The sequence below is a fragment of the Galleria mellonella genome, unplaced genomic scaffold (genome assembly GCF_026898425.1).
Source record: "Galleria mellonella isolate WM207_F2 unplaced genomic scaffold, CSIRO_AGI_GalMel_v1 utg59, whole genome shotgun sequence".
In the NCBI taxonomy this organism is placed as follows: domain Eukaryota; kingdom Metazoa; phylum Arthropoda; class Insecta; order Lepidoptera; family Pyralidae; genus Galleria; species Galleria mellonella.
The window spans coordinates 807,572-823,246 of record NW_026442125.1 but is presented as its reverse complement, the minus strand read 5'-3'; the positions used below and the strand labels follow the sequence as shown (position 1 = coordinate 823,246).

Genomic DNA, 15,675 nt, shown 5'->3' with positions numbered 1-15,675 from the left:
AGTCGGCTGAAATATTCAAAACAGATACTGTTCAAAGTATTTGACCCGAATAATCGCTTTATTGGCCGTTTGATTGTATCAGTTTACAGCATTGCAGTTGTAAAATACCCTAAAACAATTATCGTTTGCCTCCAATACACAAAACTGGACATAAATTGTTGAAAGTTCTACGAATAAAATTTTACTGTCGATCTTGTCAAAAGGGGCGAACCAAGGAGCTATGTCTTTATTGAACAGACTAAATATCGGTTTTTTAACCGACTTCAAAGAAGCAGAAGTTTTATAGCCCAGTTGTATTTTTTTATGCAACTTAGAATGGTAAACAATATTTTCATATATCCTGTATCATTATTATCTGCTATTTGTCCTTCCTGGTTTCCCTCATCAGGTACTTCTGTTTCCAAGGTATTATGACTATTATATTTATTTATTTGTGTACACTTGAAATGGGGGTCTCATTTACATTTACAATATAAATATCGGGTTATAAAGAAAACGACAATGTACATAGATGGTCTTATCCTTCAAAGGGATTTCTTTCAGTCAACCTTGAGAACCCGAAAGGAGAAAGTCTTTTTTTTATACCACTGAGGTGGCAAACAAGCATACGACCCACCTGACGGTAAGCGGTTTCCATAGCCTATAAACGCCTGCAATACCAGAGGTATTACGCGTGCTTTGTCGACTCTAAAGAAATCTCTTTACCCCCTTTTGAAGGGCCCCATGTTGTAGTCTCTTGTTAAAACCGAAAAAAATTAACAAACAAATTAATCCATTTATATATGTGACTAGTTACTACACAATATATAAGATACAGTAACTATTTACTATCAGATGAATCGTATGCCAGTAATGTAGACAAAAAATTAAACTACTGCGCTCACAAAGCTCTTCAAGTTGATTTTAGAAAAGAGATCTAAACTGACCAAGCAATTAGGGATAGTTAGGCCGGTACTACGGACAAATTTCGTGAACGATAATATCGGTTTACAGTTATGATTTATTGGCGAGAGCGCATACCCTGCTCTATTGTGTTCCCAGTGAAAGGGAGAGATTGCTGGCTTGCTTGTGTTGTATCTGAGATAACGGTTTTATTCGCTCTACGTTATCTTTGATATATAGAGCAATATGTTATTTAATAAACGCTGCAACGATATTACGTATAATACTTTGTCTATATACATGTCTATATACATATATCACGAGAAATTTTATAAACTTACTACGTTTGTCGTTTCCGACATTTGTTTTGACTTTATCCGGAAAATATTTTTCAAAGGCAGTACGGTGCTTTAAGTCACAGCGTCTCATCTCGCGCTGCGAGCAATAATTTGTAGAGCTCGTGAGGATGTTAGTATGAACGGGGATAGAAGCAGAGATAGTGGTAGCAAGAGATAATTAAAACAGCAGCGACGATAACTAGAGTGCTTCGCAGTCGACTGCAATTACCATAGATACAGCTTATCTCCCACAGCGACATTCTCTTTTGCGATCCCTATTTCCGCCTCACCCACGTTTGCACCGATGTCTCTTCGGGCTCTGCCAGCTACATCCTGCAGTGAGAGACGAGAATTTGTGACGCAAAGCCATGTACACACCCTGAAGAAGGCTTCCGGATGAAATCGAAATGTCGTCGGAAATGATAAACACAGTAGGTTCATAAAATTTCCCGTTATACATATAAATAGATATAGTTAAAATTGGACATAAATTTTAAAAATAATAATAGGTACTCTGTTCATTGTTGTAGGATAGGGGTGACAGCTGAGAAGCCTTTGATATACTTTGCAACGTAAAAGCTAACGAAATGACATTTAATAGTTTTTAAGTGTAAAACTTAGATTATACAGATAGAGTGTTTCCAGGAAAAGAAAGAAAAGAGAGAAAAGAAAAAATAAAAGTTGGTCTAGTTTTTCATACGTCAAGTTTTCATTTTCAAGAAGGACGCTGTTGTTCATCCGACTATTAAGTTCCCTTAATCACCTCATATAGTATTGTTCATATCTATAGGCGACAGTTATCACTTTCCATCAGGTGGGCCGTCAGCTTGTTTGCCATTCTAAGTTGTATAAAGAAAAAATACGACACCCGTAGTGAAGGAAGAGGTGACCCATTCTATCCAAAGACGACACACTGAAATTGATTTGTGGCATTTATTATGAAAAAAAAAATCCTTAGTCATGCGGATGAAGCCATGCATACAGGTAACAGTCTATCGGAGAGCATAAACAATGCATCATCTAACATAATCTATATTCGATAAAACGTTTCCGGATCAATTTAGATTTAATGCCAGATAAGAATCTTGGATCGTTAAAGTGATAGATGGCGGCCCTGACAAATCTATCAATGAACGCAATTTGTCATACTCGTGTCAAAACCCAACGCTACGACACCTTAGCCGGTGGATTTTTTGCGTAATCGACAGATACGTACTCTGTTATTGTAGCGGCGTTCGTATGAAATTGGTCATTTGTCGTTCGATTTTTTGTTAAACAGATTTGCTGAGGTTGGGATAAAAGGGACTAGATTACTTTATATGATTTAGATGTCATTATATTCTATAGATATTATAGAACTGGTTTCAACCAGTGATTTTAACGGGTGGTTTTTGTGTTGGGAAAATTAATGAAATAGACTAATACTAGATGGCGCATCAAAATAAATAATACACAAAATTTTAAGTTGACTTTTAGGAGTATAATCTTTTAAATGTTTGTAGGTACGTATTTTTGAAAAGCCCCATATTGAAAAATTAACAAGCTTTATCAATCAAAGTACATAAAATCATAAAAAATAAAACACATTTTTACACGGTCTCTAACACATTTAATATTGGTTAAAAATCACAACAATTACAATAATTGATAATAGTTACAAAGTCACAAAATTAAAAATATAATATAATTATTACTTAAATAAATATACTTGATAGTACATATTGGTTAAATATCCCAACAACAGATACAAGTGACAAAGTCGTGACGATTTACTACATAGTATCTAACACATTTAATATGGGGGAAAGGGATTGTTAGTAATGGGGTGTAATAGACCTGTTGCTAGCAATATACCCTATAAGTTCGACCTCGACGCGGATCCACCTGGAAACCATTGCGACTTATTTCTTTTGAAATTCGACACGATGAGCCAACTGACCTGATTTCATCTTCACCTATCATCTCTCGCTGGTGCCCCACCTGCGTATAACGATAGCGAGGACGAGGGTTACCATTTCATTTTCACTCATTAAAAAAACACATTTAATATTGAATAAGCATTACCACAACAGGCACTAGCCACAGAGCTACAAAAAGAAAAGAAAAATACAACGTATTATTTATATAAATATATTTACTACAAACTATCTAGCACATCAAATATTTTATATGTATCATAACTATAGGTACTAATAACAAAGTCATAACTAGTATACATTTCACTGCAAATAATTAAAAATTGTGTCTCCAAAAAAAATTACTTCATTTGTGTGTGTGTTGTGTTTTGATTTAAAAACTCAACTACTGAACTGTTTCTTAACAAAATTTGTATACTTTCCTATTTAACCAATCTGTAAGTATATCCTTTTACATAAAAAAAAAATCCAAGTTGATTTATATATGATAAAGTTATGTGGTAATAAACATAAATAAAGTACCACTGAATTGAGAATCTTCCTTCTTTTTGAAGTCGATTCAAATGCGACTTCGATTGCGAACGCACCGACAAATAACGAGATATTCTGTAAATACCTTACACTGTAAATATTGCATGTTTACATACAGATTTTGCTTCGTAACAACCAATTTTTTTTTACGTAAAGAAAAATGAATCGTCAAAATGTTTAAATAAGATCAACATGAAATAACATTGACTGCAAAAAAATGTGAAAATCGGTTAAGAATCAACGGTGTAGTCGAGTAACGAAAGAAAAAAAATCAGACTATATATATATATATATATATATATATATATATATATATATATATATATATATATATATATATATATATATATAATATATATATATATATATATATTGGTTAAATATCACAATAATTACACTTAATCTATTACTCCATATCTCAGTTATGTACTCGTATACATCATAAGGCCGCTTATTGATTTTTCAGTGTGATCATTTCTTGTAATTGTTTGTATCTATAAGAAGTTTGCTACTGTAATCTTTTGGAGAAAAGAATAAAGAGTGTCTATCTATCTACGTATCTGATCGTCGTATTATTTCTCTTTAAACAAATATTCTTACATAATCTAGAAAATATATAGTTGTATTCTATTGCTAGCAAGCTTAGAATGAAATTAGAAAAATGTGCCACTATCTCGCTTCTTTTATACCCTAGATAAGCTTATATAAAACCATATTCTATTGCATTGTCTACCACGTAGAATACACAAAACTAGTTAAAATTTCGAAAAGTAAAGACAGTTTTTTTAAACTAGTAAGAATAAATTAAAAATACAATATGGCTCAACTTTAAGACTTTTGAGTTCTAAATCAATTTTTACAGATTAGCTGTAAGTATGTAGAAGATTTTTTTTTTATTTCAGCAGTTATTTGTCCACTGCTAAACATAAGCTTTCTCAATAAGAGGAGATTTGCCAGTTAGTTTGCAACCGCAGTTAGACTTTTAGAGATGTTTTAAAAGGGACGCTACTGCCCATCCCTCGCACTCTTTTAGTCTCCTCTTACAATACCCACAGGAAAGGATGAGGTGGCCTGTTCTACGAGTATACCGGGACCACATGGATGGACAAAAGATAAAATCTTTACTAATATTATAAATGTAGAAGTGAGTCTGTTTGTTTGTCACGTTTGGTGCTTTAACGGCTTAACTAATTACTATGACATTACATATACATTACATATCCATCCGTGTTTCAACCGTGAAGTAGTTGTGTTTGCATGGCTGTGTTTCGATTTGAAGGGTGGGATATGGTGTGAATTGACAGGGTACAGAGGAATAACATCTGAGTCCTCAGGAATGGCAACCCATGGGGGTACCATGGGCGAAACAGTATATTCTGTTATGTCCATGGTAATGCTCATGTCTATAGACGACGGTTACCACTTTCCATCAGGTGGGCCGTCAACTTGTTTGCCATTCTAAGTTGTATAAAAAAAGGTACTATATGGGATGGAGATTATGAGCTCTGCGGACACTGACCCGACTAACAGATACAATTGACTCATTTAATTATTCTCTGAACGAATTGATAAAGATAGCCCTTTATGTAATTAGCTACAACAGTCAATATATACATATGGATGTGTATATGTATGTGTATGCTAGTGTATATGTGTGTATACATACATGTGTACGTGGTATATATGTATATATTGTTATAAAATTAAAATAGATTAGTACCTGTAAAAATATTAATAATTGTAAAATACAATAAATAAATAAATATTTTTTTTATCCTGTGTCTTTGAAAATAATATATAATTCTGTATGACCTAATTATATATTATATATTTATATTATCAAATGGTCTATATAGTATTTATTGCAATTTGCCTCTTAATATACTATTTAAGCTATCATTAACTGAATTATTGGTATTAACTTTTGAAACTTAATGTCAGTCACATCAATTATAAACTTTATTAGTAAACATCAAAGTGAATACATGAAAGTAATTTATAAATGAAAATAATTAATTTTCATTTTATTTTCGTGATAGTTTGCGAACATAATTGCTTAATTAATTATGTTTAAAACATTGAATAGTTTTGTAGTATATATAATATCTAATATAAAATATATATATTTAATATTATATATATGGTAAAGTTTGCTCTCACATTGCTCTTGCCGATATATGGTCTCCATTTCAAAGTACGTGAAAATACAAAGATTTTAACTACAAAATTTTGACAACATAACATCTACTACAGATAGAGCATCGAGCCTTTAAAACGGCTCAACGTTTTTTTTTATTATTGTTCTATATATTAACGCATATTATGTACCTTGACGTATCTATATTTAATTATTAAATAAATAAAACGGGTTTTACACATTAAAAAGATTTAAAAATTTTAAAACAAAATAAATATAGAAGTTATAAAGGCATCACTTACAAATATTTATCACGCAAAATTGTATAAAAAAAATTACCCATTTTTCTTGAAGCATTTGTATGGAGACACTCTATCTACATACATAATCTAAGACTAAATTATATATCAAATCATATAATATAAATATTCCTTATATAACTACTTATATCGGCGATATATTAGATACATTAATAGATGTATAACTGCTAAAATATACATGTAAATAGTAAATAGTACGTCAAAGGGGATACAGCCATCTATTTTCTGGATGAGAAAACATTATCTATACACCAAATTATCTGGCAAATAATACAAATATAGCAATACTGGATATAAAACAAACACCGTTATATTCTTATATAATTGCCAACAAATACAGATGGAGCGATATTCGGAGGGATCTAATCAAAATATGATAATGTTTTACTTTGGCGGTTCGCCGACATATGGAGCGTTTCCCGTCCAAGTGATTTTCGCGTCTTGCCATCTGCAAAAATAATATTATGAACTAGTGATGTGCCGAGTCGGGCTGACTCGAATATGTACTCGAGTGTTCAATATACGGAACTCGAACACACGAACATCAAATACAGGGTTCGAGTAATTGAGCTACTCGAATACTAGTCGCATGTTTATCGTAAGGTTTGTTTTCTGTTTTATTGATTAATTTATATTTCCCTTAATTTTACCAAAAGCAACATTTTAATATTATAAATGTGAAAGTAAGTTTGTTCATAACCTCATAACATCTTAACAGCTATACCAATCGTTATGAAACTTAGTATGTACCAGTACTATTTGGGATAGAGAAAGACATATATTACTGAATAGTAAATCGTAATAAATACCCCGATAGGCGAAGTTGCCTCAATAAAAGTAAGTCTGAGAAAGTACTCGAATCAACTTGAGTGCCTGTCTGAGACCTCAAATTCGAGTCCGGATTCCATTATTAAACTTGTATCAAAATACTCGAATTAAAAAAGGGCCATCACTATTACGAACTCGAGGAAAAGCTGTGATTTTCGACTTAAAAACTTTTAAAGTCAATTATAGTTCCGGTTAGGACAGATGGAATTTAATCTCGAATGTAGGAGTTACTCCCACAAACGGAGCACGGAAGACAGCTATAACAGATATTGTGTGGTGATTTCAGATGTCAGGATTTAAGTGTTTTTGTGTGTTTTAACTCAACTTATTTATTTATTGTATAATCTATCAGAAGGAGACTACATCCATCCAGATGACTTTTGTAGGGTAGACCCGTCCAAACCCGTATACCGGGGTAAAACCGTATAGTGCTCTTAAAACTGCTGGTTGTTTGAATTTGCCGCTCATACTTCTGTCAATGTGATACCTATGAGAGCCATTTGTCGACAAAAGCTTATTAGTGCCCCCATCTTCGTTGCAAAATAAAACAATTTTATTGTTTGGGGATATCATGAGCGAAACAGTGTACTCTGTTATGTCCATGATACTGCTCATGTCTATAGGCGACGGTTATTACTTTCCATCAGGTAGGCCATCAGCTTGTTTCTCATTCTAAGTTGTATAAAAAAAAACCTTAGTTGAATCACTTACTTCGTATGTATAAGTTTTTCAAGGGGTGTAGCATTGATATCATCGTTTCTCAACACACCGGAGGAGTCATCGTGCGCTCGAGTATCCACATTCAGAAGCACATGACATCCACCGCAGGTGTAGTAATGGATGTCAAATCTGTAAAAAATAACTCCAAGATGTCTGTCAACGAGCTTTTTAGGCGTAAAAAGAGACAGCCAGAAAGGATAGTACTTATTTTTATTTATTTTTTGAACCTTTTTGTATACAATAATAAAACATACATAAACATGGCTGTGAGAATCGAATATACAAAGGTGAGTTTAACTCCGCAAGAGTTCTTGTCCAGCAACCCCAAAGTGGTAAAGAGCATCAATAATCCTTAATCTATGTTCTTAGACGTTCCCCAAAGGGTGTAGAGGTACTAAAGTTCTCCACTGTATTTTTTATATATTCAGCAATATCTTGGACAATTTTGAGCCGACTTTCTTAATTATTTAGATATATTGAGTGATACTTCATTTTACTACATCATGATTATGATATCAGTCATTATCTGTCCATTGCTGAACATAGGCCTTCCCCATAAGGCAATTAATTGGTTTTTTTTTAATGAATGATAATGGAATGGAATCCCTACCTGCGCTTACGGTTTACGCCAGTATGGGATTATAGGTGAGAATGAAAAAGCAGCTGATTGGTGGGTTGCGAGTAGTTGTTTGGCAGCTTTGGTATTTTTTTAAGAGGGACGCCTCTGCCCATCCTTTGACCATTCAGTTCCCTTAGCCTCCTCTTACGACACTTACAGAAAGGAAGGGACGACCCATTCTACGCCAGGATCACATGGCAATATATACATAAAAGATTTATACCTCCTCTCAGCATGATAATTCCTCAATAATTCCCGGTTGGTATTAAACAGTATGCCATAATGGCCAGAACAGCTGGTTACCTGAAATACACGTGAGTATTAGGCATTATCCTTACTAATATAATAAATATGAATGTGAGTTTGTTTGTTCTCTTAGTACCATGATGAAGAAGGCAAACTAATCCCCGGCAGAAGCACAGTCGGCCGGGGTTTAGGAGCCCAGAGAGAGAAAAACCGGCGTACAATGCGGGCAGTATCTAAGAGCACCACTTTCTGCATCATTCCCAGAAGTGAGCCGCCTCGGAATCCCAACCGTCTGAGATGTTGTTCCAGACCGGTTGGTATTATTATTATTTCAACCGTTAGCTGTCCACTGCTAGACATAATTCTTCCCTATAAGGGAAGTTTAGCCAGTAGTTGCCTTGCTTGTCAGGCGGGTTGGCAACCGCAGTTAGGCTTTTACAGATGTATTAATAAGGAGACTGCTGCCTATCCCTCGCTTTCAAAGACTCGCCTTTTCCACACCGACGGGAAAGGAAGGGGTGGCCCATTCCATGCCGGAACACACATGGTAAAGTACCATAATGATTTCCTATTACTGTGAAATTTGAAATAAATATAGGATGGAGAAGGATATAGGTTGCTTCTTTATTAGCCAGTGACCATATTCGGGTCACGTGATTCGTCCACGTGGTAACATAATTATAAATTCAAAGAAAGTTCTTATAAAAAATAATTTCTTGTCAGGTGATTAAAAGAATAGCAGACAACAGAAAAATGTATTTTTTGGAAAATTGCAAAAGGAATGCAGTCGATTGAAGTACTTTTATATTGTATTTCTTTTCTATAGCAGGTATCACATTTTGACATACGCAGTGTTAGTAATTCACGGTCGAAATGTCCTTATATCGATACTATTAAATTTGCGTACCCATATTGGCATTGCAGGTGTCTTCAGTCTGGACCCAGGATACTGCCTGTTGTCGCTATTCTTCGCATTATCATCTCCCCCATACCACACCAGTAGGCCAACAGGACTTCGGCCCAAAATACCGAATTGGGGCATAGCCTGGAAGAAAAGACGAGAGCAAAATAATTGTACAAGGGGGAAAGGGATTGTTAGTAATGGAGACTGAGAATCCCATTGCTAGCAATATACCCAACCATGTCGACCTCCTCGCGGTTCTCCCTGGAAACTATTATGGTTAATTCCTTGTGAATTCATCATGATGGGCTAACTGGCTTGTTTTCATTCTCATCTATCACCCTTCACTGGTGCTCCGCCAGCGTATTCCGTTAGTGCAGGCCGGGTTACCATACCATTTTCACCAATAAAAAAAAAAGCTTGTACAATGAAATTGCAAAAAATGCGCCTACAGCTCACGCTTAGCGGATCGAACTACTAAACTTATTTTGATAAAAAATCTATGGGACCAATCTATATATATATATATAGTATATCCTTTCAGATTTCGATTTATATTTGATGAAGTTATGAGGTAATAAAAAAATTACTACCGAACTTAGAAGCTCCTTCTTTTTGAAGTCGGTTGAAATTACAGATAGAAAAACTTACATAATGATCCTCGTCTCCGACATACAACACTCCGTTATGGAGGTACGGAGTAGCTCTGCCTGTTAGAAGCAAAGTCACGATGTTCAGGGATCCTTCCACGTGTGCCGACACGAGATATGGCAATTTACCATCCAAGTCCTTTTTGACACTGCAATGTTATAATCATTTAATATTTTGTTAATATAACACGACAACTTTATTTCCTCTATAGTTAGCGTCGTATTTAAATAATTATTTCTTTTAAAATTGCTTATTTCTTCGAATGACTTTGTTGCTTAAAACTTTTATCATTAAAAGATAAATTTCGTCATTAAATTCAAAAATATTACGAATACTTGTTAAGAAAATGTTTAATTGTTGATTTATTTATGAAGGTTGCTAATGATTCGTTCCGTGAAACGTTAATATTACTGAGACATTATAAAAATAAATACAAGATCAGAGGATAATGCCCTTCTATATTTTATTGTTATGCAAATTATATAATACTAACTTTTACCCGCGACTCCGTTCGTATAACTGGGATACGATCACTGACTTGGTATAAGGTACCCCATATCATATCCTTCTTCACCCTTCACCATACGAGATGAAGAAGAAGACTTCCAGATAAAGTCGAATCAATTTTAAAAATGCCAGATATAGTAAATTCGTAAAATTCCCGTTATGCATATTAATAGTAGAATTTTAATGGGATGGATGAAAGAAGAATTACGAAAGAAATTTATTGAGCACGAATGAATGGACTGACCAGATGGAGACTTTGTACAAAAGTCGTTTAATTAGGTACCTCTGTCCTATTCGTGTTTCAACCGTAAAGCAGTTGTGTTTGCATGGCTGTGTTCCGGTTTGAAGGGTGGGATATGGCGTGAGAATTTACAGGGTACAGAGGAATAATACCTGAGTCCTAAGGAATGGCAACGCATGGGGGGTATCATGGGCGAAACAGTATACTCTGTTATGTCCATGGTACTGTTCATATTTATAGGCGATGGTTATCACTTTTCCATCAGGTGGGCTGTCAGCTTGTTTGCCATTCTAAGTTGTATAAAAAAAATAAGCGACGTGCTGAAGAAGGGCCAAATTGAAAGTATCCATAACCGGCGAGCGTGTATGAAAAGATTGATAAATGTGGAAGAAGCAAAAGTGGTTTGTTTGAATCGAAGCATTTGGCGTTCCATTGTTTCTGCCTACTTCAATGGGAGACAGGCGTGACAAATATGTATGTACCATCATGCTGAACATAGGCCCCCCTTTACTGTGTTACCAATAGTTGCCAAGCTTGAGAGACAGGTTAACAACCCCAGTTAGGCTTTGATGATGTTTTAATAGGGATGCCGCTGCCCATTTCTCAACCGTTAAGTTCCCTTAGTCGCCTCCTTCGATACAGGTTATGGAATGAGCTCCCTGCCGAGGTTTTCCCAAGAGACTACAGCATGGGGTTCTTCAAAAGGGGGGTAAAGAGGTTTCTTCAAGGTCGGCAACGCGCGCGTAATACCTTTGGTATTGCAAACGTTCATAGGCTACGGTAACCGCTTACCATCAGGTGGGCCGTATGCTTGTTTGCCACCTCAGTGGTATAAAAAAAATACTCACGGAAAAGAAAGGGGTGACCCATTCTATTTCAGGACCACGCGGTAACAAATATGTATGTATGTTATTATATTAACTTACTTCTCACATCCTCTCGACAATACAACGGCATACAGTAGAAGCAAAGCTCCCGATCCTTCTTCGGTTTGAAACTTCATGTGGTAAACAGATTGTTAGGAATTAATATAATATTATTCATAAAAGAAAAATTAATCATAATTGTATACCAGAGGGAGACTTTGTACAAAAGTCGATTGCTTGGGTACCTCTGTCTCATTCGTGTTACAACCGTGAAGCAGTTGTGTTTACATGGCTGTGTTTCGGTTTGAAGGGTGGGATATAGCGTGAATTTACTGGGTACAGAGGAATAACACCTGAGTGCTCAGTAATGGCAACGCATGGGGGGTATCATGGGCGAAACAGTATACTCTGTTATGTCCATGGTACTGCTCACGTCTATAGGCGACGGTTACCACTTTCCATCAGGTGGGCCGCTAGCTTGTTTGGCATTCTAAGTAGTATAAAAAAAAATATATAAAATTTTTAGTAAAAAATAAACGTAATTTTTGTAGCATTTATTTTATTTAAAATTTAATAATTATTAACTAAATCATCTACGACAACCAATCATCGTCGTCATCAGATCAGTCATCATCTGTTCAGTACTGAACACAAGCCTCTCCCATGGACTGCATAAGGAATGATTCTGAGCCACCTACATATATGGACTTCTAGCAATGCATTCAAGGTCGTCACTTCAACTAGAGGGCCGGGGGGGGGGAGTTTAATAGGTGATAATAGAATGGTAACCTCACTCGCGCGGTATACACTAGCGGGGCACCAGTGAAGGATGATAAGTGAGTTAGTTAGTCCATCGTGACAAATTCAACAAGAATTATTCACGATGGTTTCCGGGGGAAACCACGTAGAGGTCGACCTCAAGGGCAAATTGCTAGCAATTGGACTATCAAACTCCATTGCTAGCAATCCCTTTCCCCTTCCTTCTGGGAAGGGATTGTTCGTTCTAGCGTCTAGTGCTAGTAGCGTAAGGGCACATGCAGTGTAGTTCGATCGTTCGTTCTACACTGCATGTGCCCTTACGCTACTAATAATTGTATTTTTTTTGTAAATACAATCAGACGTATCTATGAATTAAAATATTTGTATTGCGCGAGTATGGAACTGAGAACCATTAGAAAGTGAGACAGTGTTAATTTAATAATTTTGACTGTTTGACGGTGAATCGAGGCGATTAAACATCACGTTCGAGTTACAGCGTCTTAATATTCATTTATTATTAACTAATAACTACATTCACCTCAAACTTTCGATAAATTAAAAGTGTATTCTATAAACTGTGTTATGTGATATCTATTTTTGACTTACAAGTGCATTTAAACAGATATTTCTACGAAAAATTGGAACCTATAAAGTAAAAATACCGTCATTAAAACAATTGTGGAGTGTTTTATAGAAACGCATAAGCGACGCGTTGTGCCCGGCGCTTACGACCCTTTTCCCGCGAACTCATAATGTACAACTGCATTGTGATCGGAATTCGGATCTTGTTGTTAAGTTTTTTATAAAGAAATTGGCATTTGTCATCACCTGAGAAAATTTACACATAAAGGCAGGGAACTCATTCTGCACCTCCAGGAGAAATTATTATCCAGACATCCATCTATCTTTTTTGTGGATGAACAAACTATGCTCAGTTCCTGAATTGCTAAATAACGTAATTGAATTACTTAAATTCGAGCTGCATACATCGTAAGTAATTTTTTACACTAAATATGTCAATCAAATGTGGCGCTTGTGGTTCAAATATACTTACAATAGATTATATGGAATGCTGCACATGCAAAGAATTATATGATCTTCAATGTTTAAATCTAACACCTGAAAATTTTCTTGGATTCAGCCAAGAGTTTAAAAATAAATGGGTCTGCCCTTCATGCGTCTGCTCAATACCTAAAGGAGATAATACTAGTACTCCTGTTCGTTGTAGTACTACTAACTCGTACAATGCTTGTGCAACTACTGAAAATATTACCTTTTCGCGTGGTAATCGTTTAAAAACTAAAAACGATATTAGTCCAGCAGGCGACTGCAATATATCTACTCTTTTAAAAGAAATACGCTGTCTAAAGAAAGAAGTCCTTGACTTAAAGGATCAAAATCTAAGCATTATGCAGCTTCATCAGGATGTCAAAGATTTGAAGGCTGAACTGTCAGCAATGTCTATGAACATTACATCAAAACTAACGGAATATAATAAAAAATTGGAAGCTAATGATTTAGAAATGTCTCACCTGAAAGCATCCCTTACAGAAGTGCAACAAAAGCTTGCAATTCAAGAGCAAAACAATATCATTAACGATATTGAAATTGTTGGAATTCCTGAAAACGATAATGAAAATTTACAGCATATCACCATAACCACAATGCGTAAGTTTGGTGTTGAGATATCAGACACCGACCTCGATCACGTATTCCGCGCTGGTTACAGTCGCCTGGATGCTTCTTCAACGGCAGCAAAAAACAAAATTTCGCGTCCTATTGTTGTAAAGCTGTTGAGAAGACGGAAACGTATGGAACTTTTAAAAGCAGCAAAAGCTAGGCGAAACACTACGACTGAAAATATTGTAGATGGACCACCTAAAACAATTTATATCAATGAACGCCTAACTTATAGTAATCGTCAGTTATTTCGCCAAGCCAGATCACGCGCGCAGTGCTGCGGCTTTCAATATTGTTGGATACGTGATGGATCGATATTCATTCGTAAAGCAAACGGAGCGCCGGCTATCCATATCAGATGTTTTGAAGACCTCGACCTGCGAATGGAAACATCGGGAATGCAGGTGCAATACACTGAATCGAAACAAAAATAATGGTATGGTGTGTTGTTGTGTTCGCTCCCATTTTGTAAGGGTAATATTTTTTGGAAAACTTGTATATCGATTTATATTGACTCCTACATTCTTGATTGAGTCTTTTGTTTTTATACAATATTCATTAATTCTTATTATGTATACAATACAGATCATTAATTTTTCATCAATCTCACACTTACACATCCACCTACATAATCACTTCATGAATACTAAATATATACAGAAATATACTTGGCGTTATATTTTAGTTGTAAAATACAGTTTATCTTTTTCCTTTGCAATGCAAAATATCATATATATAAATATTTTAATAAACTCAATAAATGTAATTATCCCTTATCTCATTCACAATGACTGAAACAAAATTACAAACAGTAACAGATATCTGTGATACATTTAGCATAAAATGTCACGAATGCGAAATACTGGAAAATAGTAGTAATATATTGACTAATGCTTACAACTTCAAATTGTTAACTTTTAATATTCGTAGTATTTATCATAATTTTGATTCATTCTTGGTGGCTTTGGCTAGACTAAACATAACTTTTGACATTATTATACTTACCGAATGTTGGCTTGCTGAAGATCAACCAGTGGGGCAAATTCAGGGTTATACTGCGTACAAAACTAAAAATAATTTAAATAAGAATGGGGGCGTTGTAGCTTACGTACTTACCACTTGGAGTATCACAGTGCGAGAGCCATCGTTTACAGAAGCAGAGTGTCTTGCAATCGAATTGCCTAACTCCATTGTTGTTCTTGGTTTGTACCGTTCTCCATCTTTCAGAATAATTGATAATTTTATTACATCACTGAGTGATATAATTGAAAATTATAAGAAAACTTCGACAATAATAATGGCTGGAGACATAAATATAAATATTCTGTCTGATCAGTGTAATTCTGATTACATTTCTTTACTAACTGAACAAAATTTTATACCAGTTATTACCAAATCAACACGTAACGATGCATGTTTAGACCACATATTTATTAAGTCTAGAAACTTGATCGCTCTCGGTTTGGTTTGCAGAACTGATGTTACAGACCATGATTTTGCAATGTTAGGTCTCTGCTCAACTATTAATCGTAC

At 35.1% G+C, this 15,675-nt stretch overlaps 1 protein-coding gene across 4 annotated transcripts in view; it reads right to left on the bottom strand.

Annotated features, from left to right (window-relative positions):
• Positions 1–4,036: 4,036 nt before the first annotated feature.
• LOC113522870 (inactive ubiquitin carboxyl-terminal hydrolase MINDY-4B) overlaps positions 4,037–15,675 on the bottom strand; it is a 155,049-nt gene continuing 143,410 nt past the window's right edge. For all 4 annotated transcript variants that reach the window (XM_052899616.1, XM_052899617.1, XM_031914085.2 and 1 more), the window contains 6 exons: positions 11,764–11,834; positions 10,090–10,237; positions 9,445–9,582; positions 8,515–8,594; positions 7,664–7,801; positions 4,037–6,572 (listed from right to left, as the gene is read on the bottom strand). In XM_052899616.1, coding sequence (XP_052755576.1) covers positions 6,509–6,572; positions 7,664–7,801; positions 8,515–8,594; positions 9,445–9,582; positions 10,090–10,237; positions 11,764–11,834 — 639 coding nt within the window. In that variant the 3' untranslated portion in view covers positions 4,037–6,508. The remainder of the gene's footprint in view (positions 6,573–7,663; positions 7,802–8,514; positions 8,595–9,444; positions 9,583–10,089; positions 10,238–11,763; positions 11,835–15,675) is intronic.